Source organism: Thalassophryne amazonica, chromosome 13, assembly GCF_902500255.1.
Source record: "Thalassophryne amazonica chromosome 13, fThaAma1.1, whole genome shotgun sequence".
NCBI lineage: Eukaryota > Metazoa > Chordata > Actinopteri > Batrachoidiformes > Batrachoididae > Thalassophryne > Thalassophryne amazonica.
In genome coordinates this window covers 3,881,343-3,908,145 of record NC_047115.1, presented here as the reverse complement: position 1 = coordinate 3,908,145, position 26,803 = coordinate 3,881,343, and the positions used below count along the sequence as shown (strand labels likewise).

The 26,803-nt window shown below is 43.1% G+C and overlaps 2 protein-coding genes across 2 annotated transcripts in view; one reads left to right on the top strand and one right to left on the bottom strand.

The window, feature by feature from the left end:
- The first annotated feature begins 1,017 nt into the window (after positions 1–1,017).
- On the top strand, positions 1,018–24,424 carry abhd12 (abhydrolase domain containing 12, lysophospholipase). Its single transcript, XM_034185727.1, has 13 exons — positions 1,018–1,321; positions 10,296–10,417; positions 12,645–12,750; positions 14,143–14,262; positions 14,370–14,400; positions 14,757–14,802; positions 14,891–15,020; positions 15,093–15,130; positions 20,307–20,386; positions 20,460–20,542; positions 23,251–23,329; positions 23,690–23,817; positions 24,128–24,424. The coding sequence occupies exons 1-13, from the start codon at positions 1,170–1,172 to the stop codon at positions 24,156–24,158; spliced, it is 1,146 nt and encodes a 381-aa protein (XP_034041618.1). The 5' UTR covers positions 1,018–1,169; the 3' UTR covers positions 24,159–24,424.
- Positions 24,200–26,803, bottom strand: part of pygb (phosphorylase, glycogen; brain) — a 74,643-nt gene continuing 72,039 nt past the window's right edge. The window contains exon 20 of the mRNA XM_034185726.1: positions 24,200–25,254. Coding sequence (XP_034041617.1) covers positions 25,090–25,254 — 165 coding nt within the window. The 3' untranslated portion in view covers positions 24,200–25,089. The remainder of the gene's footprint in view (positions 25,255–26,803) is intronic.

The window sequence follows — 26,803 nt, the reverse complement described above, 5'->3', positions numbered from 1 at the left end:
TTGCAGGATTCCATTCTAAATATTCTCTTATCTGCTGCTCTATATATGAGATGTAAGATGCTGCTCCTCACTGTTTCTCAGTTGCCTCAAAAGTATTGGAACACTTGGTATTTCACACATTTTAATTTGCTTATTCTATTTCAAATACAATTTTTTTTCTAAAATTATCTCCCTTAACTCAAACTGAAAACAAATGTCTACAACTTGATATAAATGAATTAAAAATCTAAAATCCAAATTAAAAATCTCCAATACTTTTGGAGGGCACAGTATCCTAACCTTATGATGAGTGCAAAATGAGTGTGGTATTATTACTGTTTTGTTTAAGAAGGTTTAATTTTCACTGTTGCTGCACTTTGTGTCAAATCATAGTCATATCGTATATCAGATTGATATGAAAATTCAGTAAGGTATATCTTCTATTATACATTATCACAGGTCTGGGGAACTACTTTTTGCGCAGGAAATTCATCAAGCACGTCGGCCGCGTACTAACACAGAATACCCAGAAACTGGACAGTTGTTCGGCCATAACGAGAGTGTCCACTTTTAGCTTGCCATAAGCTAAGTTAGTGGCGCTCGTGAGAGTGTGACTGTCTGGGTCAGGAGAAAGTAGTCCGTCGATCGTAATCTGTTCCAGCTATACCACAATGCCAAAATAGCAGAGATGTCGCTCCAACGAAAGCGGCACGTTGAGCAGGATGAGCCACAGCTCACAGGCTGCATCCGCTATCTAGTGGGTTATATAGAAATCGATGATCAGAACTAATCTTCATTTCCAGAAAACTTTATGAAATATTTTAACAGTTTCTTTCCAACATTACCTGAAGTTGGTTTCTTTTTTCATATGTAAATCTGTAATTGTAATATTTGAGTTTGTGGATTTATTGATTTGTTTTTGCCTTCAGTCAGTTTGTGATATCTCGGCGCTCCGACCGTCTCTGTGGGCCGCAAAGGCGTCACTGTGGGCGTCACGTGGGGCTGTGTTTGTGCTGTGATTGGCTGAGGCAGCTTAGCCGCTGATCAGCTGCTCTCTGCGGATATCGGAGCTCAGCGGGGAGTCAGCAGTGTCCTCAACGGCTCACAGCCTCCGACAACCGCTGAAGTCACGGCCTCCTCGCCGCTGACAGCTCCCCAGCGACTGACCGTTTCATACCGTGTTTCCAGGGATGAGAAAGCGGAACAGCTCTGCGCCTGTGGAGCATGACAGCGACGCGGACCTGAAGCAGCAGCAGCAGCCCGCGAGGAGAGCAGGGGAGCCGGCGTCAGGCAGCCGCCACGGCCCGGGAGAGGAGCGGAGCATGGGCAAAGTGTACCGGAGGTAAGATCCGGAGCGCCCGAACACCGTAACACTGTTAAAATACCGTTAAATCAACAGAGCTGGAACACTGTTGAAACACCAGAACCGGAACACTGTTGAAACACCAGAACCGGAACACTGTTGAAACACCAGAACCGGAACACTGTTAAAATACCGTTAAATCAACAGAGCCGGAACACTGTTAAAATACCGTTAAATCAACAGAGCCGGAACACTGTTAAAATACCAGAACCGGAACCCTGTTGAAACGCCAGAACCGGAACACTGTTAAAATACCGTTAAATCAACAGAGCCTGAACACTGTTGAAATACCAGAACCGGAACACTGTTAAAATACCAGAACCGGAACCCTGTTGAAACGCCAGAACTGGAACACTGTTAAAATACCGTTAAATCAACAGAGCCTGAACACTGTTGAAATACCAGAACCGGAACACTGTTAAAATACCAGAACCGGAACACTGTTGAAACACCAGAACCGGAACACTGTTAAAATACCGTTAAATCAACAGAGCCGGAACACTGTTAAAATACCAGAACCGGAACACTGTTGAAACGCCAGAACCGGAACACTGTTAAAATACCGTTAAATCAACAGAGCCGGAACACTGTTAAAATACCAGAACCGGAACCCTGTTGAAACGCCAGAACCGGAACACTGTTAAAATACCGTTAAATCAACAGAGCCTGAACACTGTTGAAATACCAGAACCGGAACACTGTTAAAATACCAGAACCGGAACCCTGTTGAAACGCCAGAACTGGAACACTGTTAAAATACCGTTAAATCAACAGAGCTGGAACACTGTTGAAACACCAGAACCGGAACACTGTTAAAATACCAGAACCGGAACACTGTTGAAACACCAGAACCGGAACACTGTTAAAATACCGTTAAATCAACAGAGCCGGAACACTGTTAAAATACCAGAACCGGAACACTGTTGAAACGCCAGAACCGGAACACTGTTAAAATACCGTTAAATCAACAGAGCCTGAACACTGTTGAAATACCAGAACCGGAACCCTGTAAAAACACCAGAACTGGAACACTGTTAAAACACCAGAACCGGAACACTGTTAAAACACCATTAAATCAACAGAGCCGGAACACTGTTGAAATACCAGAACCGGAACCCTGTAAAAATACCAGAACCGGAACACTGTTAAAACACCAGAACTGGAACACTGTTGAAACGCCAGAACCGGAACACTGTTAAAATACCAGAACCGGAACCCTGTTGAAACACCAGAACCGGAACACTGTTAAAATACCGTTAAATCAACAGAGCCTGAATACTGTTGAAATACCAGAACCGGAACCCTGTAAAAATACCAGAACCGGAACACTGTTAAAACACCAGAACTGGAACACTGTTAAAACACCAGAACCGGAACACTGTTAAAACACCGTTAAATCAACAGAACCGGAACACTGTTGAAATACCGTTAAATCAACAGAGCCGGAACACTGTTGAAATACCGTTAAATCAACAGAGCCGGAACACTGTTGAAATACCAGAACCGGAACACTGTTAAAACACCAGAACCGGAACACTGTTAAAACACCGTTAAATCAACAGAACCGGAACACTGTTGAAACACCAGAACCGGAACACTGTTAAAATACCGTTAAATCAACAGAGCCGGAACACTGTTGAAATACCAGAGCCGGAACACTGTTAAAATACCGTTAAATCAACAGAGCCGGAACACTGTTGAAACACCAGAACCGGAACACTGTTGAAACACCAGAACCGGAACACTGTTAAAATACCGTTAAATCAACAGAGCCGGAACACTGTTGAAACACCAGAGCCGGAACCCTGTTAAAATACCGTTAAATCAACAGAGCCGGAACACTGTTGAAACACCAGAACCGGAACACTGTTGAAACACCAGAACCGGAACACTGTTAAAATACCGTTAAATCAACAGAGCCGGAACACTGTTGAAATACCATAACCGGAACACTGTTGAAACTCCAGAACTGGAACACTGTTAAAATACTGTTAAATCAACAGAGCCGGAACACTGTTGAAACACCAGAACCGGAACACTGTTAAAATACCGTTATATCAACAGAGCCGGAACACTGTTAAAATACCAGAACCGGAACACTGTTAAAATACCGTTATATCAACAGAGCCGGAACACTGTTGAAACACCAGAACCGGAACACTGTTGAAACACCAGAACCGGAACACTGTTAAAATACCAGAACCGGAACACTGTTGAAACACCAGAACCGGAACACTGTTAAAATACCAGAGCCGGAACACTGTTGAAACACCAGAACCGGAACACTGTTGAAACACCAGAACCGGAACACTGTTAAAATACCGTTAAATCAACAGAGCCGGAACACTGTTTAAATACCAGAACCGGAACACTGTTAAAATACCGTTATATCAACAGAGCCGGAACACTGTTAAAATAGCAGAACCGGAACACTGTTGAAACACCAGAACCGGAACACTGTTAAAACACCGTTAAATCAACAGAACCGGAACACTGTTGAAACACCAGAACCGGAACACTGTTAAAATACCGTTAAATCAACAGAGCCGGAACACTGTTGAAATACCAGAGCCGGAACACTGTTAAAATACCGTTAAATCAACAGAGCCGGAACACTGTTGAAACACCAGAGCCGGAACCCTGTTAAAATACCGTTAAATCAACAGAGCCGGAACACTGTTGAAACACCAGAACCGGAACACTGTTGAAACACCAGAACCGGAACACTGTTGAAACACCAGAACCGGAACACTGTTAAAATACCGTTAAATCAACAGAGCCGGAACACTGTTGAAATACCGTTAAATCAACAGAGCCGGAACACTGTTGAAACACCAGAACCGGAACACTGTTAAAATACCGTTAAATCAACAGAGCCGGAACACTGTTAAAATACCGTTAAATCAACAGAGCCGGAACACTGTTAAAATACCGTTAAATCAACAGAGCCGGAACACTGTTAAAATACCGTTATATCAACAGAGCCGGAACACTGTTAAAATACCAGAACCGGAACACTGTTAAAATACCGTTATATCACCAGAACCGGAACACTGTTAAAATACCAGAACCGGAACACTGTTGAAACACCAGAACCGGAACACTGTTAAAATACCAGACCCGGAACACTGTTGAAACACCAGAACCGGAACACTGTTGAAACACCAGAACCGGAACACTGTTAAAATACCGTTAAATCAACAGAGCCGGAACACTGTTTAAATACCAGAACCGGAACACTGTTAAAATACCGTTATATCAACAGAGCCGGAACACTGTTAAAATAGCAGAACCGGAACACTGTTGAAACACCAGAACCGGAACACTGTTAAAACACCAGAGCCGGAACACTGTTAAAATACCAGAACCGGAACACTGTTGAAACACCATAACCGGAACACTGTTAAAATACCATAACCGGAACACTGTTGAAACACCAGAACCGGAACACTGTTAAAATACCAGAACCGGAACACTGTTGAAACACCATAACCGGAACACTGTTGAAACACCAGAACCGGAACACTGTTGAAACACCAGAACCGGAACACTGTTAAAATACCAGAACCGGAACACTGTTGAAACACCAGAACCGGAACACTGTTAAAATACCAGACCCGGAACACTGTTGAAACACCAGAACTGGAACACTGTTGAAACACCAGAACCGGAACACTGTTAAAATACCGTTAAATCAACAGAGCCGGAACACTGTTTAAATACCAGAACCGGAACACTGTTAAAATACCGTTATATCAACAGAGCCGGAACACTGTTAAAATAGCAGAACCGGAACACTGTTGAAACACCAGAACCGGAACACTGTTAAAACACCAGAGCCGGAACACTGTTAAAATACCAGAGCCGGAACACTGTTGAAACACCATAACCGGAACACTGTTAAAATACTGTTAAATCAACAGAGCCGGAACACTGTTGAAACACCAGAACCGGAACACTGTTAAAATACCGTTATATCAACAGAGCCGGAACACTGTTAAAATACCAGAACCGGAACACTGTTAAAATACCGTTATATCAACAGAGCCGGAACACTGTTGAAACACCAGAACCGGAACACTGTTGAAACACCAGAACCGGAACACTGTTAAAATACCAGAACCGGAACACTGTTGAAACACCAGAACCGGAACACTGTTAAAATACCAGACCCGGAACACTGTTGAAACACCAGAACCGGAACACTGTTGAAACACCAGAACCGGAACACTGTTGAAACACCAGAACCGGAACACTGTTAAAATACCGTTAAATCAACAGAGCCGGAACACTGTTTAAATACCAGAACCGGAACACTGTTAAAATACCGTTATATCAACAGAGCCGGAACACTGTTAAAATAGCAGAACCGGAACACTGTTGAAACACCAGAACCGGAACACTGTTAAAATACCGTTATATCAACAGAGCTGGAACACTATTGAAATACCAGAACCGGAACACTGTTGAAATACCAGAACCGGAACACTGTTGAAACACCAGAACCGGAACACTGTTAAAATACCAGAACCGGAACACTGTTAAAATACCGTTAAATCAACAGAGCCGGAACAGTGTTAAAATACCAGAACCGGAACACTGTTGAAACACCAGAACCGGAACACTGATTCGTCGTGGCGCGCAGTGAAATGTGACGCCGCGTTACAAGTCGTGTCAAAACTTGACAGTTTCTGTGTCACTTCGTAATAATGCGGGACAGTTTTGGCTCCAAGAACCATCACAGGAACCACTATTAAGGATCAATACTCAAGACGGATCAATACACTCAGTTGCGACCTCCACAACGTGAGATGAAATGAGGGTGGTGTGTGACATTCGTGGAAGGTTTTTTGACAGACAAAAACATGCTCCACGAATATCAAGAATATCACACACCAACACGCACTATTAAGAAACCTAGTCAGATGTGTTAAGACACGTTAAACATGTCAGGAATGTGTCAGAAATGACAGAAAAATGACATTGGTAACGCGTCTTGGTTATGTGTAAACGCACCTTAAAAGAACAATGTTTACTAAACACAGCCTGACAGAGCTTTAACTTTGTGATTTGTAGATGTTGGATGTGAACCTTTTGGTCATTAAGTTCTTATGGTCGTGGTCGTTGCACTCTAACAGTCTGTGCTGACCTATGAGACAGTCCAGGCCTGGTTCTCTGTGTCCATCCAGAGAGAAACTCCCATGGATCTGTGATCAGAAAGGTTTGGACTGAATAATCTGGGCTGGCCAAACTACTGGAACACTCCCAGGAAGCTCAGATGTCTCTCAGGCAGTGAAGTAGCAGAATCACAGCTGTGAAGGTGATGATGTGGGCGTGGCACCCTCTGCTGTGGGCGTGGCACCCTCTGACCTGTATTACAAATCAGACTTTAACGTCTGAACCACATCAGCTGGTTGGACAGGTTTCACTTGTTTATCAGCCTGTCCGAGTGAAACCATCAGGTTGTTTTCCATCAGTCGCCTCCTTAAGCAGATGACGCCACCGGGGGGGTTATTGTTAAAGTCAAATATTAATTCAATTACCTTTTCAGCTTCTTTAATGTTACTGTTTCCTCTGTTTTAAACCGGTTCAAAACTGGTATTCTAAATGGCTTTAAACCATCTTGACTGTCTGGTTTATTTAATAAGAAGTCAGTAATACCAGCATGGTTACGTCACGACCTTTAACCCAGACTTTTTTTTTTTTTTTTTTTTTTTGGTTTTGTTTTTAAGATTCTTTCTGATTTCCTGTCTGATGTTTCTGACTGCGTCCTGGTGAACTCAGATTTCTGTGTTCCTTTTAACTGACCTTTATTTCAATTTTTTTCTTGATTTTTAGTCTTTTTAAGTTTATTATAATTCCTGCTGTTTGGCATGACGCAGTTTCATTTTGAAATATATTCTGTTAACTGCTTTCCTGAAACCTAAAAACAACTTGTGCTTGATTTCACCACAAAACACTGACGTTAAAACACAAATCTTGATTTAATGCCTTCTTTTGTTTTTTTTTTCTTATTTGATAAAAAATGCCGGCATGCATCTAATAAGTTATGGGTAAGTTTTGTATAAGTTAAGAGCACATTGAAGCACGCTGATAAACGGCGTAATATGTCAAAAAAGTTTGGGCCATGCATAATATTCTTGACGTAATGCCAGCGTGTGGCTCATAGGTCCCACGTGTCCCACGCTGGCATACCATTTCTGTTTGATGTTCTTACACTGACCGGAGGGGATCACAGCTGTGGTTCTGTGAACTGAGTCTGGACCCGGGGCCAGGTGGGTTTTACCTCAGACTAAACAGGACATCCAGGGGGTTTAAAGTGTTTGCTTCCAGGATGTTCGAGAACCTTTGACTTTGTTCTTGCAGTGTTCTGGTCCAAAGACCAGGTCCGATGGAGCCGGGCTGCGGTGTTTGTCTTTGCTGCAGACAGTGATCAATAATTCAGGATGAGTTTGGATCATGTGACCTGGGATCAGGTAGCCACGGGTCCACATTCCACAAAACTGATACCGCTTGAACTATGACCTTTAACCTTAGGCGGTAGGTCACTGTGGAAACCAGCTTTTTTTTTTCTTTTTTTTTTCTCAATTAAACAAATGACAACAAATCATCATTTTTATAAGTGATTGATGGATTAGCTGTTTGATTGATAAACTGTTTCTTGCAGAGGTCGAGATGAACGGAGTCAGAAAATTCAGATATAAAAAAAAAAATCCTAAAATAAACCAGAAGGAACTGGAGTCAGAAAATTCAGATTTTAAAAAAAATCTAAAATAAACCACAAGAAACTGGAGTCAGAAAAATCAGATATTAAAACAAAAATCCTAAAATAAACCAGAAGAAACTGGAGTCAGAAAATTCAGATTAAAAAAAAAAAAAAAAAAAAAAAAAAAAAATCCTAAAATAAGCCAGAAGAAACTGGAGTCAGAAAAATCAGATATTAAAACAAAAATCTAAAATAAACCACAAGAAACTGGAGTCAGAAAAATCAGATATTAAACAAAAAAAAATCCTAAAATAAACCACAAGAAACTGGAGTCAGAAAAATCAGATATTAAACAAAACAAATCCTAAAATAAACCACAAGAAACTGGAGTCAGAAAAATCAGATATTAAAAAACAAAACAAAATCCTAAAATAAACCACAAGAAACTGGAGTCAGAAAAATCAGATATTAAAAAACAAAACAAAATCCTAAAATAAACCACAAGAAACTGGAGTCAGAAAAATCAGATATTAAAAAACAAAACAAAATCCTAAAATAAACCACAAGAAACTGGAGTCAGAAAAATCAGATATTAAAAAAAAAAAAAAAAAAATCCTAAAATAAACCACAAGAAACTGGAGTCAGAAAAATCAGATATTAAAACAAAACAAAAAAAAAAATCCTAAAATAAACCACAAGAAACTGGAGTCAGAAAAATCAGATATTAAAACAAACAAACAAAAAAAATCCTAAAATAAACCACAAGAAACTGGAGTCAGAAAAATCAGATATTAAAACAAACAAACAAAAAAAAAATCCTAAAATAAACCACAAGAAACTGGAGTCAGAAAAATCAGATATTAAAACAAAAAAAACAAAAAAATCCTAAAATAAACCACAAGAAACTGGAGTCAGAAAAATCAGATATTAAAACAAAAAAAACAAAAAAATCCTAAAATAAACCACAAGAAACTGGAGTCAGAAAAATCAGATATTAAAACAAAAAAAACAAAAAATCCTAAATAAACCACAAGAAACTGGAGTCAGAAAAATCAGATATTAAAACAAAAAAAACAAAAAAATCCTAAAATAAACCACAAGAAACTGGAGTCAGAAAAATCAGATATTAAAACAAAAAAAACAAAAAAATCCTAAAATAAACCACAAGAAACTGGAGTCAGAAAAATCAGATATTAAAACAAACAAAAAAACAAAAAAATCCTAAAATAAACCACAAGAAACTGGAGTCAGAAAAATCAGATATTAAAACAAACAAAAAAACAAAAAAATCCTAAAATAAACCACAAGAAACTGGAGTCAGAAAAATCAGATATTAAAACAAACAAAAAAACAAAAAAATCCTAAAATAAACCACAAGAAACTGGAGTCAGAAAAATCAGATATTAAAACAAAAAAAACAAAAAAATCCTAAAATAAACCACAAGAAACTGGAGTCAGAAAAATCAGATATTAAAACAAAAAAAACAAAAAATCCTAAAATAAACCACAAGAAACTGGAGTCAGAAAAATCAGATATTAAAACAAAAAAAACAAAAAAATCCTAAAATAAACCACAAGAAACTGGAGTCAGAAAAATCAGATATTAAAACAAAAAAAACAAAAAAATCCTAAAATAAACCACAAGAAACTGGAGTCAGAAAAATCAGATATTAAAACAAACAAAAAAACAAAAAAATCCTAAAATAAACCACAAGAAACTGGAGTCAGAAAAATCAGATATTAAAACAAACAAAAAAACAAAAAAATCCTAAAATAAACCACAAGAAACTGGAGTCAGAAAAATCAGATATTAAAACAAACAAAAAAACAATCCTAAAATAAACCACAAGAAACTGGAGTCAGAAAAATCAGATATTAAAACAAACAAAAAAACCCAATCCTAAAATAAACCACAAGAAACTGGAGTCAGAAAAATCAGATATTAAAACAAACAAAAAAACCCAATCCTAAAATAAACCACAAGAAACTGGAGTCAGAAAAATCAGATATTATAAGACCTGACAGGGTTGGTTGATTGACAGGTCGCCCGTTTTTAGCCATGTCCTCCAGAAGGGTGGCATTAACTCCTCATTGCTCGCAGGAAGTTTTCATATTGGCTGCACGGACTGATATGAGTTCTGGACCAAAGAGTTCACACGTAACCTCTGTGCCCTCTGACCTGTGTGACCTGGTTAAGGTCGGTCGTGTTAAGTCACACATGTTTCTGCTCCTGTTTCCTGTGTACAGGTGGGGTGTGGCCCGGAAGCTGAGAAGGACGGCGCTGTGGCTGCTGCTCGTCTACGTCTCCGTCCCCTTCATCGTCAAACTGTGTCCGTCCATCCAGGCCAAACTCGTCTTCCTCAACTTCGGTCAGTCTGTGAGAACTACAGAGGCACTCCTTAGAGGACACGCCCCACAAAGGAGGAGGAGCCCCTGATAAGCATTCTGGCTCCGCCCCTTTTTAAGGTTATCCAGCATAAAACCAAAAGGACATATATATATAACAAAAAAGGGGAGTTGATGGTCTAGTGGTTAAAGCGTTGGGCTTGAGACCAGAGGATCCTCGGTCCTGACTAGAAAATCACTAATCCCCTAGTTGTTCCCGGTGTGTAGTGAGCGCCTTGTATGGCAGCACCCTGACATCAGGGTGAATGTGAGGCATTATTGTAAAGTGCTTTGAGCATCTGATGCAGATGGAAAAGCGCTATATAAATGCAGTCCATTTACCATTTAAATAAATGATTAATTCAGTTATTTTTTTTGCTGCTTCTCTGGGTCGCAGTGGCAGCGGACGAAGCAGCTCATCCCATGCTTCCTTATCCTGGTCCGTCTCTGCACCCGGGACCAGGAGCTGAGCCAGCATGGAAGGGGCTCAGTTCATAAAAAAATCAGCTTTAAAAGTCACAGTCATCAGAACATGTCAGACGGTGTTGTGGGTTCAATAACCTGATCAAGTAGGAAAATTACTGAGGTGCCTTTCAGCAAGGCTCAAAACATTCCTTGCAAACATCAGTCTGACCGTTGACCTCTGGTCACATTCCTCCACAAATATAATTTCAGCATGTAGCATAGCTAGCACATATGCTAATGTCCAGGGACTGTGCACAGATAGCTTGCTAACAGGCTAACTGGGAATTTAGATTTAATTTTCATGAACTGAAATTCTTCATGAATGTTGGACTTGTTTAAAAACAAACTTGTACTAATTATGACATTAATGATGTTTAATACGTTTTTGCAGCGACACCAAATTGTGATCTTGACAGCGAGGTCACGGGGACCATGTGATTTCTGTGACCCCGCCAGGGTCAAGTCTCTAGTAAAGTATTTTTAAGAAAAAAGTTAGAAAAGTCACATTTCAGTAAAGATGTGGCTTTGAGTCTTATCAGTCTTTGGCTCCGCCTACAGACATTTTCTTAGTGATGTAGCAATCAGAAGCCCCACCCCCAGCCTTGGAGCAGAACCACTCATCACATGCTAAGTGATTCACCGGGTAGAGATAGATAGAGCTAGCTCGATGTGAACGTATTTTCTTGCTAGCATGTTAAGCCCTGGAACACGGCGTTAGCTGAACGAAGGAAAAGGTGAATGAATGACCCTGCATGTTTCCCTTCACGGAAAAACCCGTGAATCAAGAGCGTGAAAAGGAACGAAACAAAACCGAAACTAGCGAAAGAAAAATAAAGCAAACGGCAGGGGCGGGATTTGGTTGTCTTGACAACGTGTGCGCCGAGCCGTTCCAACCAGAGACGGCTGCAACGTGTGCAAATAGTTAAAGGAGTTGATCAAATGTTCTTGCCGCTATTGTTTCTATATGAAAATGTTGCTTTTCGTCCCACACATGGACGAGTCATGTTCAGCTCGTCAGATCGTTAGTTATTGATCTGTTCACATATCGTCAGCATTCGCGCAAGACTTGGGAGGTTGGACGAAGTTGGACAACAATCAAACGGAACGCTGACGGTACGGGAACTACGCAAATGATGAGAAACTGTCAAGACAGAAAGCAAAACGGAATACGGACAAATTGAAGTTGTCGTCAGGATTCATTCACATTTTTCAACAGTTTGAATATTCTGACGAGGTGCCAGCTGCAGGAACGAAGCTGGACGACGGCTAAATGATGTCTCTGAAAGTCAACGTGAGTCCAGATTTATTGTTTCCTTTGGGCTTCGGTGTCCTTCGTTAGTGCCGTGTGACCGGGGCTTCAAAACATCTAGATTTTTTTTTTTTTGTAGTATTTCATGTTGGGTTTTTCCCCTCTTTTACTGCACCATTACTTATTTGTTTTTTATTTGTATTTGTACTTTTTAAAAACTACATAAAGCAGTTGACCCCCCCCATTTATTTATTTGTTTATTTTTAAACTCAGTTGTGTTCTCTGTATTCAGATCAAACAGTTGATCAGTTTGTTGACTTGAGGTCATGAACCCTCAACTCCATCAGCATGATGACCCTCAGCAGGGGTCAAAGGTCAGATCAGCTAAAGTGCCACCACTCATCCAGGAGGTGGCGACACCATGGATTATTGACAAATGATGTAACAGGAGACTATTGCTGATGATGTGTGACCTTTGACTTCTGTCTCTAAATTAGTGAAAGTCCCGTACTTCATTGACCTGAAGCGACCCTTGGATCAGGGCCTGAACCACACACACAACTTCTACCTGGAGCCCGAAACTGGATTCAAGATTGGAGTCTGGTAACACACACACAGACACGCACGCACGCACGCGCACACAGGCAGGCACGCACGCACACAGACAGGCAGGCAGGCACGCACGCACACAGGCAGGCACGCACGCACACAGGCACGCACGCGCACACAGGCAGGCACGCACGCACACAGACAGACAGGCAGGCAGGCACGCACGCACACAGGCACGCACGCGCACACAGGCAGGCACGCACGCACACAGACAGGCAGGCACGCACGCACACAGGCAGGCACGCACGCACGCAGGCAGGCACGCACGCACACAGACAGGCACGCACGCACACAGACAGGCAGGCACGCACGCACACAGACAGGCAGGCACGCACGCACGCAGACAGGCAGGCACGCACGCACGCAGACAGACAGAGACGCACGCACGCAGACAGACAGAGACGCACGCACGCAGACAGACAGAGACGCACGCACGCAGACAGACAGACGCACGCACGCAGACAGACAGACAGAGACAGACAGACGCACGCACACAGACAGACAGACAGAGACAGACAGACGCACGCACACAGACAGACGCACGCACGCACACAGACAGACGCACGCACGCAGACAGACAGAGACGCACGCAGACAGACAGACAGACAGACAGATGCACGCACGCACGCAGACAGACAGACAGACAGATGCACGCACGCACGCAGACAGACAGACAGATGCACGCACGCACGCAGACAGACAGACAGACAGAGACGCACGCAGACAGAGACAGATACACGCACGCACGCAGACAGACAGACAGACAGATGCACGCACGCACGCAGACAGACAGACAGACAGATGCACGCACGCACACAGACAGACAGACAGACAGATGCACGCACGCACGCAGACAGACAGACAGACAGATGCACGCACGCACGCAGACAGACAGACAGACAGATGCACGCACGCACACAGACAGACAGACAGACAGATGCACGCACGCACACAGACAGACAGACAGACAGATGCACGCACGCACACAGACAGACAGACAGACAGATGCACGCACGCACACAGACAGACAGACAGACAGATGCACGCACGCACACAGACAGACAGACAGACAGATGCACGCAGACAGACAGACAGACAGACAGATACACGCACGCACGCACGCAGACAGACAGAGACACGCACGCACACAGACAGACAGACAGACACAGAGGTGTTGAGTAGGAACAGAAACATGACAAAGTGAGAAACACTTTCAGAAATGAACAGGTGAGATGAAGTTGACCAGAAAAAACAAAATGTCTGATTCAAACTGTCTCCACTGAAACAGAAACCAAAGGAGCTTCAAGCTGTGTCACTTTAACGGCGCGCTCCACCATTCTTGATCATTTCCGGTTTGTTGAGATGATTGACAGCTGGTTTGTGCAGGCACACAGTTCCAGCGGGAATGTGGCGGGAGGCTCAGGGGAAAGGAAGTGAGTGGTACGACGCCGCACTGCGCTCTGGCAGCCCTGCTATTCTCTATCTCCATGGCAACGCAGGAACCAGGTGACACCTGCACACCTCATTCCCTTAGCGTCCTTTATGACCTTTGACCTTTTCTGTGCACATCATGCTGCTGTTGTGTTTGACCTCTGACCTGCATTTCTAAACAGAGGAGGAGACCACAGAGTTCAGCTCTACAAGGTAAACCAACCTCACATTGTCCATCAGCCACACAGCGCCCCCTGGCTGTCAGCCATCACTCAGCCTCTCTGTATTAGTTTATTACACTCATTTGCTCCTGATAAACTTGTAGGTGGTGTTAATACCAGCCAATAGGGGGCAGTAGAAAAATGTTTTTATATACAGTGTTGGTACATTGACGGGTCAGTGGTTCAAACCCTGATTAGTGTGCCAAAGTGCCCTTGAGCAAGACACTTAACCCTGTCCTGGTGCTGAATGCAGAGGGTTTGACCTTCACTTTGCATGAAAATGTTGTAGTTCCTGGTGCTGGTCAGCAGGGGCCATACTTCTGAGCAGTTGTGCCTGTTGTTCTGCAGGTTCTCAGTTCCTTAGGGTACCATGTGGTCACGTTTGATTACAGAGGTGAGATGCACTGCCTCATTGGTTGATTTACTTGTCTGCTATGTTTTCATTGGTTGGTGCAGCTAACTAGATGTTTGCACCTCATCAGGATGGGGAGATTCCGATGGAATGCCGTCAGAGAGCACTATGACCTCAGATGCCATTTTCATGTACGACTGGATGAAAACAAAGCTGGAAAAAGCATCGCTCTACATCTGGGGACACTCGCTAGGAACGGGGTAACACGCTAACGCACACGCACCGTTAAGTCTGCTCTAACACACACAGTAACAAATCCGTTTGTCTTCCAGAGTCGCCACAAACCTGGTCAGATGGCTGTGTGACAGAGGTACCGCCCACAGACACAATCATCTCTGATTGGGCACTTCTGCTCGTCACAGGAGCAGCCGGTGACATCACTGCATCAATGCTCTATTTGACTACAATTCCCACAAGACTTTGCAAAGACAAAGCAACTATACCAAATAATTACTTTTAAGAGTCCATAAGGTCATTTTAGGGCAATTATTTTTCCTTATTATAAATCCAGAACCTTAAAAGAAAAAAAGACCAATGACCCTTTGAAATAACCCTCCACACTCTCACTAGCTTAGCTTATGACAAGCTAAAAGTGGACGCTCTCGTTATGGCCGAACACCTTTCCACAGTTTCTGGATATTCTGTGTTAGTCGGCGCCCACGGCTGACGCACTTGATGAATTCCTGTGCAAAAAGTAGTTCCCAGATAATTGTGATATTTTCCTGTGAGATAATAAGGATATCTCATCTAAATCAATTCTAAAATTTACCAGTAATAAAATTCTAAAGAGAACTGAAGAGTGGCCGTAATAATAGAATAGAATGCTTTTTATTGTCATTATACACAAGGTACAATGAAATTAAAAAACAACTCCCGTAGTGCAAAGGTGTAAAAAAAAGTAAATATAAAAAGACGAATAAGAATATATACATGTATTTACAAAGGAGCCAGTAGGAGTATATAAATAGAAGTCTGTACTATTCATTGCATTCACCTTTGCATTCATATATAATATATATATACACGAGGGCTGTCAATAAAGTATAGGTCCTTTTTATTTTTTTCAAAAACTATATGGATTTCATTCATATGTTTTTACGTCAGACATGCTTGAACCCTCGTGCGCATGCGTGAGTTTTTCCACGCCTGTCGGTGACATCAATCGCCTGTGAGCACGCCTTGTGGGAGGAGTCGTCCAGCCCCTCGTCGGAATTCCTTTGTCTGAGAAGTTGCTGAGAGACTGGCGCGTTGTTTGATCAAAAATTTTTCTAAACCTGTGAGACACATCGAAGTGGACACGGTTCGAAAAATTAAGCAAGATTTTTTTAATGAAAGACGTGCGGACGGGTCGCGCGTCGGGACGCAGCCGGCGCGGTGTGGCGGCACAGGAAAAACACCTCCGTGTTGATAACCATTTGTAAAATCCAGGCGGCTTTTGATGGCTTTCAGTGGAGTGAGTATATGAGAAATTGTTTAACAGCTGGACATGTTCCAACTTGTCCTTAAGGCTTCCAACAGAGGTGTTTTTCCTGTGGCGGAGCATCGCGGCGGCTGCAAGCCGACGCTGCAATCCGTCCGCACGTCTTTCATTAAAAAAATCTCCTTTAACAGTGGAATATCCGGATAAAATGCTGAAACTGACTTCTTCTGAAACTTCTCTGTTCTCTCATGACGTCCTGGATCAATAGAGCCTGAAATGTGGAGGTTTTCAGCTTGAAACAGGCTGACGATGGCGCCTGAGAGCGCTGCGCGACGTCTCGCACCGTGAAAAGTCCTTAAAGCGACAGAATCACCTCAAAATCTCTCATCAGCCGTTAAAATTTTCACCGAAAACCAGCTTAATTTTTCGAACCGTGTCCACTTCGATGTGTCTCACAGGTTTAGAAAAAATTTTGATCAAACAAAGCGCCAGTCTCTCAGCAACTTCTCAGACAAAGGAATTCCGACGAGGGGCTGGACGACTCCTCCCACAAGGAGTGCTCACAGGCGAATGACGTCACCGACAGGCGTGGAAAAACTCACGCATGCGCACGAGGGTTCAAGCATGTCTGACGTAAAAACATATGAATGAAATCCATATAGTTTTTGAAAAAAATAAAAAGGACCTATACTTTATTGACAGACCTCGTAAATCCAATGAACTGTGCAGACTGAAGGCTAATGTGCATTCAATACCCGTATTGCACTTTGGTAGAACATGTTGTTGAGTCTGGATGTGTGGGCCTTGATGGACCGGTACCTCTTTCCTGAGGGCAGCAGTGAGAACAGGCTGTGCCCGGGGTGTGAACCATCCAAGCTGATGCTTCTGGCCCTGCGCAGACATCTGGTGTTATAGATGTCTGACAGAGAGGACAGCTGAGCTCCTATGATGTTCTGTGCTGACTTCCTGACTCTCTCCAGAGCCTTCTTGTTAGCCTGAGAGCAGCTCCTGTACCACACCAAGATGTTGTTGGTGAGGACGCTCTCGACAGAACACCTATAGAAGGACAGCAGCAGTTCCTGGGACAGGTTGACCTTCCTCAGTGACCTTAAGAAGTACAGACGCTGCTATGCCCTTTTTACAAGGGCATTGGTGTTGGTGCCCCATGTCAGGTCCTGAGAAGTGTATGTTCTCAGGAACTTGAAGTCACTGACCCTCTCTACGGTGTCTCCCTGAATGAGAAGGGGGGCTCCCTCTTCTGCCTAAAATCAACACCAACTCATTTGTCTTTGAGGAGTTAAGTGCCAGGTTATTGAGGGAGCACCAAGTAGTGAGGTTCAGGACCTCCTCTCTGTAGGCCGTCTCATCATTGTTATGAATCAGCCCGACCACAGTAGTGTCATCTGCAAATTTGACAAAGATGTTGCTGCTGTGGGTTGGTGCACAGTCATGGGTGTACAAAGTGTAAAGCATGGGGCTAAGCACACAGCCCTGAGGGGCCCCAGTGCTCACTGTCAGCACTGAGGAGTGGTGGGACCCCATCCTGACTGACTGCAGACGGTTGGTGAGAAAGTCTCTGATCCATCTGCAGGTGTGCTTGCCAATGCACAGACTGCGCAGTTAAAGTCAGAACAAGAAGCTGCACTGAAAGAGATCAATCTGGGACAAAGAGACACATTCGGTGTGTTGTCGCTCCGAGAGCTGAGCAGGGTGGAGAAAGTAGTCCGGCGAGATCAACCTGTGGGTGCGAGATATTTCACAATGCTAAAATAGCAGAGATGTCGGTCCAATGAGAGCAACACTCTGAGCAGGGTGATGACCCGCCCAGATCCAGGTCACATGACTGAGAACCATGATGACATGTTAGCATGGAATTGTGTGAAATGAAACATTCTGTGTCGAAACCTGAAGAACTCTGATCTGAAGTTTAATTTTTCCCACTTAGTGGAAAACAAGACATCTGAAGAAAATGTATTCAACATCAAAACTGGTGAAAATCCTGACTGAATTTTTTTGTTCATTTGTTTTTGGTACAATTGATCAGTGGTGGGCACACCAAAAAATTAGCATCAATAACCATTAAGTTATGGAAGCTAACCAAAAAGTTAGCATCGATAACCATTAATCAGATAACTTTTCAGTTATCTTATGACGCTAAACCGATAAACTGCTAAAATTTTATCTTTATGAAAGATAACTTTTATTCTGATGCGGTCACATCAGATTACACTGTCGGCTTCTGATAAACCAGTTTCACTTTAAGCGCCGCAGGGGCTTCTGGGTAAATTCAAGGATCACAAACACAAAAAGAACACACGAAAAATGAATGAATAAAAAATAAAACCCCACTGTCCTCATCTTTCAAAAGCAGTAAAACACAGTATTAGAAGTCACAGTTTATCTCAGTATTAGATACACCGTCATTTACAAACTAAAAGCTGCTGCTTTTTTCCACATACTTTGAATCCTGACACGAAGTAAATATAAATTCTTACCTGTTAGTTTCAGTGGGATTCATTAAATTCTGAAGAAAATATTCCACATAAAGCGTCCTGATGATACAAAAATGTGTGTAAATGGTAAAGAGAAGTCCTTGAAGCTGTGAATCTTGGCGATTAAATTATCCTGTGCCACAAAGAAATAAAATAAACTGTTAAAATTAGTCCATTTTGTTTTTGTGTCGAGCAGACGGTAACAGTGTAACGTCCAAAGTGAAGCTGAACTACACTACCCACAACGCTCCCTGTGTCAACCGGCCAATCACGTCTTGCGCTTAATGATGGTGTTATCAACAAGCGACAGCCAGTCTGCCATAAACCTCTGATCTACACACGACAGGGATTATGTTTGATTTTAGGGTTTACAAACATTTTTGACTGTTAAACTTTGCTCACTTTACAAGTTATCGGACTGAAAGTTATCACAACTAAATTTATCGGAAGATAATTGGTCTGATGATGGTTTTAAAACTTATCTGAAAAGCTAATCTGATAACAAAAACATTGGCTTCAGTAATTATTGGTTATCAGATTAGCTGAACCACTGCAGTTGAATAATAAAAACAAAAAAGCAGTGGGGGGGTTACTGTGTCAGTAAAACAGTCAGATTTTGTGGAGACTTTCAAGTCCAGACGTAAGACGCACTTATTTTCCCTTTCATATGGTTAGAATACTGGCATGGTTTTGTTTTACACTTTTTACTCTTTTAATTCATTATATTATTAAACAGAGTGTGCCACGGCCTCAACTTTACCAGAGGGTCCCCCCCTTTTGAATCTGGTCTGCTTGAGGTTTCTTCCTCAGAAGGAGTTTCTTTTTTACCACTGTTGCTCTGGGGGTTAGTAAGGTTAGACCTTACTTGTATGAAGCACCTTGAGGCAGCTTTGTTGTGATTTGGCTCTGATTATTTTTTTTTTTTTTACAACTTCTAAACCAGTTTATTTCAGTTAACAGTTTCAGTGGGGATGCTTGAACTTATAACAGTCACTGGGTGAGAGACAGGGCCAGGGTTGGGTCACTGGGGCAAGGTGGGGTCAGGGTCAGGTCACTGGGGCAAGGTGGGGTCAGGGTTGGGTCACTGGGGCAAGGTGGGGTCAGGGTTGGGTCACTGGGGCAAGGTGGGGTCAGGGTTGGGGCACGTACAGACAAATGGTTCACTGAACCTGCTTGTCTTTGGAAGTGGAGGAGTAAAGTCCACACAGAAAGGACAGGGCAGGAAGAGAGCCTGTAACCTTTAACCTTACCAACCACTGTGCTGCCCACAGGTGGATTATTCCAAAAAAAAAAAAACATTTTTAAACTTAAAATGCTAAATTTATCAGAAAAAAAAGTTTATTATAGGACACCAACAACAACAGCAGGTGTCACCAAAAAGCCTCCAGTGGAAAAACTCACCTGATAAAACGTGTGCCCAGTATGCATTTTTAAAATAAACCCAAACACATATGGTTGACAAGAAGCCATGTATTTGTGAAAACGGCTCAACGTCACACCGATTCCACTCCAAATTAGAGAGGAACACTGTGCCCCCTAGTGGCCACAGCTTCAATGTGGTTCTGTTGTTTCAGGAAGTCCACCTGATGCTCTGATCTTAGAATCTCCATTTACGAACATCAGAGAGGAGGCCAAGAGTCACCCCTTCTCCACGGTAACCATGGTAACCACTCACACAGGTCAGGTGTGTGTTTACTGTGTGCACTTACTGTGTGTGTGTGTTACAGGTGTATAGATACATGCCTGGATTTGATTGGTTCTTCTTGGACTCCATCACAGCCAATAACATCCACTTTACCAGTGATGACAAGTAAGCACCCTTTAGCCCCGCCCCTGTGTCCTCTAACCTCTGAATTGTCAAAATCCATGTTTCAAAAAAAAATGTTTTAAAACATGTTTTTTTAAATTGATTTGTGTTATTGGACTCCTGTGCTAGTCACAAACTGTCCCTAATGAACACCGTTTGTTTGAACATAAGGCTCCTCATAAGTGTACATGGTACCAGAGCACCCGAGGCCGAAGATCAATGATCGTATCATCTGATCTGAGGCCGCGTGTTCTGGACACTCGGGTGAAAAGAGGGGCAGAGCTGTCAACTGATCACCATCTGGATCAGAGGTGGGGGAGGACTTTGGACAGACCTGGTAAGCCCAAACGGATAGTGCGGGTGAACGGGGACTGTCCGACAGATCTTCAACTCACACCTTCAGCAGAGCTTTTCTAGAATCCCTATGGAGGTTGGGGGCATTGATACAGAATGGACAATGTACAAAGCTTCCTCTGCTGAAGCTGCAGCGGGGAGCTGTGGACTGAAGGTCTTAGGTGCCTCAAGGGGTGGCAACGCTCGAACACTGATGGTCAGGGATGCCGTCTGACTGAAGGAGCCTTCTGGGATTTGTTACCTCAGAGGACTCCAGAGGCAGTTACAAGGTACTGACAGGCCTGAAGGGCAGCAGCCTCCGCTGTGAGGGAGGCAAAGCAGCGGGTGTGGGAGGAGTTCGGAGCAACCAGGGAGAAGGACTTACCAAGTTGCTTCTGTCGGGCCGTGAGGCACCTCAGGAGGGGAAAACGGGGAACCATCCAAGCTGTCTACAGTAAGGATGGGACTCTGTTGACATCAACTGAGTATATAATCCGCCACTAGAAGGAACACTTTGAAGAACTTCTGCATCAGACCAAAGCACCCTCTATAGTAGGGGCAGAGCTGGAAGTTGATGGAGGATTTTCATCAGTTTCCCTGGTGGAAGTCACTGAGGTAGTCAAACAACTCCACAGTGGCAAGGCCCCGAGGGTTGATGAGATCTGTCCAGAAATGCTGAAGGCTCTGGGTGTGGAGGGATTGTCTTGGATGAGATGTCTCTCCAACATTGCGTTGAGGTCTGGGACAGTGCCTAAGGCAAACTGGAGTGGTGGTCCCCAATTTAAAAAAGGGCACCAGAGAGTGTGTGCCAACTACAGGGGCATCACACTACTCAGCCACCTGGGTAAACTCTACTCCAGAGTGCTGGAAAGGAGGGTTCAGCCGATAGTCGAACGTCAGATTGAAGAGGAACAATGCAGGTTCCGTCCTGGTTGTCAGTGTGGCCCGGGAAAGGGAAGCTGCTGCTGGAGCTGTTGCCCCCATGACCCGATCCCGGATAAGTGAGTGAAGATGTATGTCATTTTTTTTTTTTAAACAGTTCAGAGGAACCTGAGCTCAGGAACAGAACTGGTTCCTGTGTGGTGACCTGGACCAGTCTGACCTGGTTCATAATCATAAATACAAACATTTAATCTTTAGAAATAATAATCTCAGATCCCACCCACACTTAAAAAGTGCCTGTTAATTGACTTTGCTCCACCTACGTTTTGTGACCCCAAACCAACAAAACAAAAGTTACCACACCCTTTTTCCAGCTCCACCTCAATCAACTTTGCAAACGAAGAACTAAAGCCCCTTTCACACCAGAGCTGCTTCGATTTGCTTCATGTGGCAATGACGATGCAGAAATATGTCTCAGGTGCGCGCAGCAGGGGGCAGAGAGGAGGTGAGGATGCAGCCTGCAGGTTCTCTGCACAGAGAACTCAGAGTGCACAGTCTGTCTGCAGACAAACTGTGCACTGAGTTCTCTTTTACTTTATATTTGTTCTTGTGCTGAGCTGCAGGTCTGAGTTCTTTTATAGTTTATCTTTCTTCCTTTGACCGCAAGCAGATGGACCATCTGTGTGTAAATGTCTGGAGTTATACCTGATGTGGACATGTCCTGTCTCTGAGCAGTCTGTGAGCAGGACTTTTATGGACTTTAACACAGTGATGAGAGAGTTTGAGGGGAGAGTGAGGAACTGCAGCCAGCTCGTTTATTTTTTCTTTTAATTGTTAACGTGTGCGCACACAAACGACTCATCTGTGATTAGACTGGAGATGTCTGGATTTTTTACTGGATGTGGACATGTCCTGTCTCTGGCAGTCAGTCTGTGAGCAGGACTTTTGTGGACTTTATTTAAACACAGTTGTGAGAGAATTTAAGAGCGAGGAGCTGCAGCAGCAGTTTTTTTTTCTGTGCTCTTTTTTGAGCGTGTAGTTTTTACTGCATTGTGTACACAGTATAAAAACAATCCTGCATGATTTGTACTTTAGGAACAATGGAACACAGCAGGAATCAAATTGGTGTCGGGTAACGTCGTATTGTGCAGGTGTGGCTTCCAGTCACGTTGAGTACCGTCCTGTTGCTCTGACTTGAGTTGAAACCACTTAATTTTTGTGCACAGAATCCTGTGCTCGACAACAATTAAATGTTTAATTTTTGGTGTCAGATTCGTTGTCCTTTGCACCCTACGCGCTGTTGTGACGTTGAGCTACATTGTCTCGGCACTGGGTTGCTTCCACGTGGCATCATCATGACGCCGCACGACAACTTGAAGTGGGCCCGGTGTGAAAGGCGCTTAAGTGGTGGACATGTGGACTTTCCTCCCAGGATCTGTGTGTGAACTTGGGGACAGCTTTGAGTAAAAACATTTGTTTGGTCTTTATGTCATCAGTGTGAATCACATCTCGTGTCCACTGCTGATCCTGCACGCTGAGGACGACGGTGTGGTGCCGTTCCACCTGGGCAAGAAGGTACAGCAAACCTAAACACAGATCAGATCCTCTGTGTGTGTGAGAGAACTCTAAGACGGACAGACGGATCTCCTTCACACCCGGTGGGAACATTACTTGGGTATCTGTTGGTGATAACATTTTGAGTACTTTAGTCAAAGGTCAAGGAAAACATGATCTGAAAAAGACTTTTTATTCCCTTTTTTGTATATCTCAGCAACCAAGAAGCTGAGGTGTGTGATCTACAGCATATATTGATCAGCAAAGTATTTGTGATTGATTGGTCTTCATGAAGTCATCCAGAACTCCACTATAGACGTATTTGTACCGTTCTGTCGTGGTGGCCTGAGCATCTGACAGCTTTCATTTTTTGTCTTGCAGTTGTACAAAGTGGCCGCGCAGTCGAAGAGCCTCAGAGGTCACAAGGTCCAGTTTGTTCCATTTCCATCGTCACTGTGCTACAAACACAAATTCATCTACAGGAGCCCAGAGCTGCCAAACATCCTCAGGTACCAGAACCACTTCACGTGGACTTGAAATACTGTTACACAATCTGGCAACAAAATATCAGCAGAAATAATATTTATTCTCCAAACGAGTCGTGTAGTGATTCCAGCTCGTCCTGCTGATGTCAAATCAATGACTCGTCTTTTCTCTAAATTCAGAAAAAAAAGAATTCTTGAAATTCTTAGCTTTAGAAATATTTTCCCCAAATCTGTAACTAAAAACAAACCACCGTGCGGCTCATCAGCATGTCCACTTCATTTTATGGGCTGTGGTCACCTGTAGGTGGCGCTGATGCTTGTCTCTTTGTTGCAGTGACTTCCTGGGATCCGCCCACTCCAGCTGATGACTCCATGTTTTTCCGAAGGAATTTTTTTTGTCACATCATTCCTTATTTTTCTGCATTCGTCTGATCAGCACTGGTCCGGCCGTCACCCTGACCACGTGTTTTGTGGGGCGGTTGTTGGTTCTGTTGCTGGAGCTCGTGTGGTTGCGACACCTCCTACACTGTTTTGCTTATTTCCACTTCAAATGTTTCACTCTGGTTTTGGTTTGTTTTTAAGATGTCTCCTGTTAAAACTTGAATTATTAATTAAATATTTGTTTTGAGTAGCTGCGCGTGTCATTTTACTTTGGATCGTTTGAGTCTGAATATACTGAAGGGGGCGCTAAAATGTCAACCGTTACAAACTGATTCAGTCTGACATCAAATCCTCAACGGTAACAAATAAAAATTTCACATGACGTTACTAACGTGACACATTTTTCACTTAGTGTATTGGGATCAATATTTGTGATTGATTTTGTGAAGACTAAATGTTGAAAAATCTGGGTTCTGAAGCCTATTGATTACCACTTGCACAGCGCCTCCTACTGGCGTCTGTCACACACACAAACACACACCGCTCTGATTACGTGAGTCATCTGTGACATTCATAACTGCAGGGAGGAGGACTTTCGTACAAGGAAACCCTCAGATTCGGGCTCCGGGTTACATTTTGTGGACACGCCCCTTGGAAGATGACTGACAGATATTTCATCTAACACAGACAAGCAACCGCTGTCACAGAGCGATGGAAGCACCTTTAGCTAACTGTAATTAGCGAGGTCGAGTGCAGCACTTTACTTTTCAATCCTTTATTCAGTTACACACAAATTCAGGTTCTGGGATCTTAGGTTGTAACTAATGAACATTATGTTACCATGGAGATACAAAGTACTGTAAGAAAAAACAGCTGTTTTTTGTCTTCTTTTTTTTTAACCAAGCATCACAACTCTCAGTCTCGGGCCTCAAACAGCGGTTCATTGGGCGGTGGGATCTTCACGCCAGAAGGTTCGACGCCCCAGATGTGAGTGGCGTATTCAGAGATGGTCCGGTCACTGGAGAACTTGCCGGCAGCGGCAATGTTGCGGATCACGGTCCTGGTCCAGTCTCTGGGGTTCTGTGGGACGACATCGAACCTGGTTATCGACGGGTTTTGTTCTTTGGCACATGAACCAAACAAGATGAAAGTCCACAACTTCACAGACACAACCGACTTCCCACCAGCCGCAGCTGTGAGTTCGCAGATGCTTGCGATTGTGTTTCCTTTGATATGCTCAGGTCCATAAATATTTGGACATTTCTTGCTTTGCTCATTACCAGTGTCTTAATAGTCTTTGCTTAAAGCCATCAATAACATCACAGAATTAAGAGTGTGTGTGTGTGTGTTCGGCAACAGACCAGTCAAAATGACAAAATACACGCTCACATCTGACTTCTGTATACACAAGATATCAAACAAACTCGCAAAGCAGAAAAACATCAGTGGGGTCTACAGCTGGGGGCGGGGCCAGAGGCCACGTCATCGCCACCTCCCCACTGGAAACAACAGGTGCATCACTGACAGCATATATAATAACTAAAATTATGAGAACCTGATTAATATTCATTAATAAATGAATTTCAACTTTGATAATCAATATGAAAATTGGGTTCTATTTAAGTGTGACTTTTTTTTTATTATACAAGTTGCATGTGCACACCCACACCCACACACACCTTCAACCGCTTAGTCCAATCAAGGGTCGGGGGCTAGAGCCTATCCCAGCAGTCAAAGCGTGAGGCAGGGTACATCAAGGACCACACAGGACCTGTCACAGGACCACAAACACATTCACACCCACTCACACACCTACAGATAACTCCAAGATTCCAATCCACCTAATCCACATGTCTTTGGATGTGGGAGGAAACCCACGAGGAGAACATACAAACTCCATACAAAGGCCACAGGCAGGAATTGAACCCACGACCTTCTCGCTGTGAGGCAACAGTGCTAACCACTAAGCCACTGTGCTGCCCTAAGTCACAGGACCTCAGAAATGATCTGAAGAAAAATGCAACTTGAAGTGTTTTCTGATGATTTTAATATGCCATGATTATGTGCTTGTGTGACATTTTACTGGTCAATACACTAAAAACAAACATCAATGCTCTTCACCTCTGCCAATGAAGGAGGAGGAGCTTATGTGATCACTCCTGTTTGTCTGTTTGGAAACAGCCTGTAACCCACAATTTTTCATATCGTTTTGAAGGATTCATATCCTGATACGCAAGAACTGATTCAATTTTCAAGGTCATAGGTCAAAGGTCCAAGTCAAGAAAAATCCCTGTCCATTAACAGTGAACAAGTTCAATGTAAGTACATAGTATGATTGGAAATATGTTAAAAAGACACGGAAGACAGAAGAAAGTGTGAAAAAAACACTTATTTCCATTGTGGTCCACTTAAAAATCAAAAAATAAAGTAAAAATAAAATCATAAGTGTATATATGATAACAAGAACCTAAACAATTTATAAATACATTAAGACAGTAAAGTAACATTAAAAATTACATAACAGGAAATAAAAGGGTTGAGTTCTTCTAAAAAAACTGTTGAGGTCTAAGGTTGTAAAAACATTCTGGTCTCACACAGCATTCAAATTCATTATAGAAACTTTGCACAA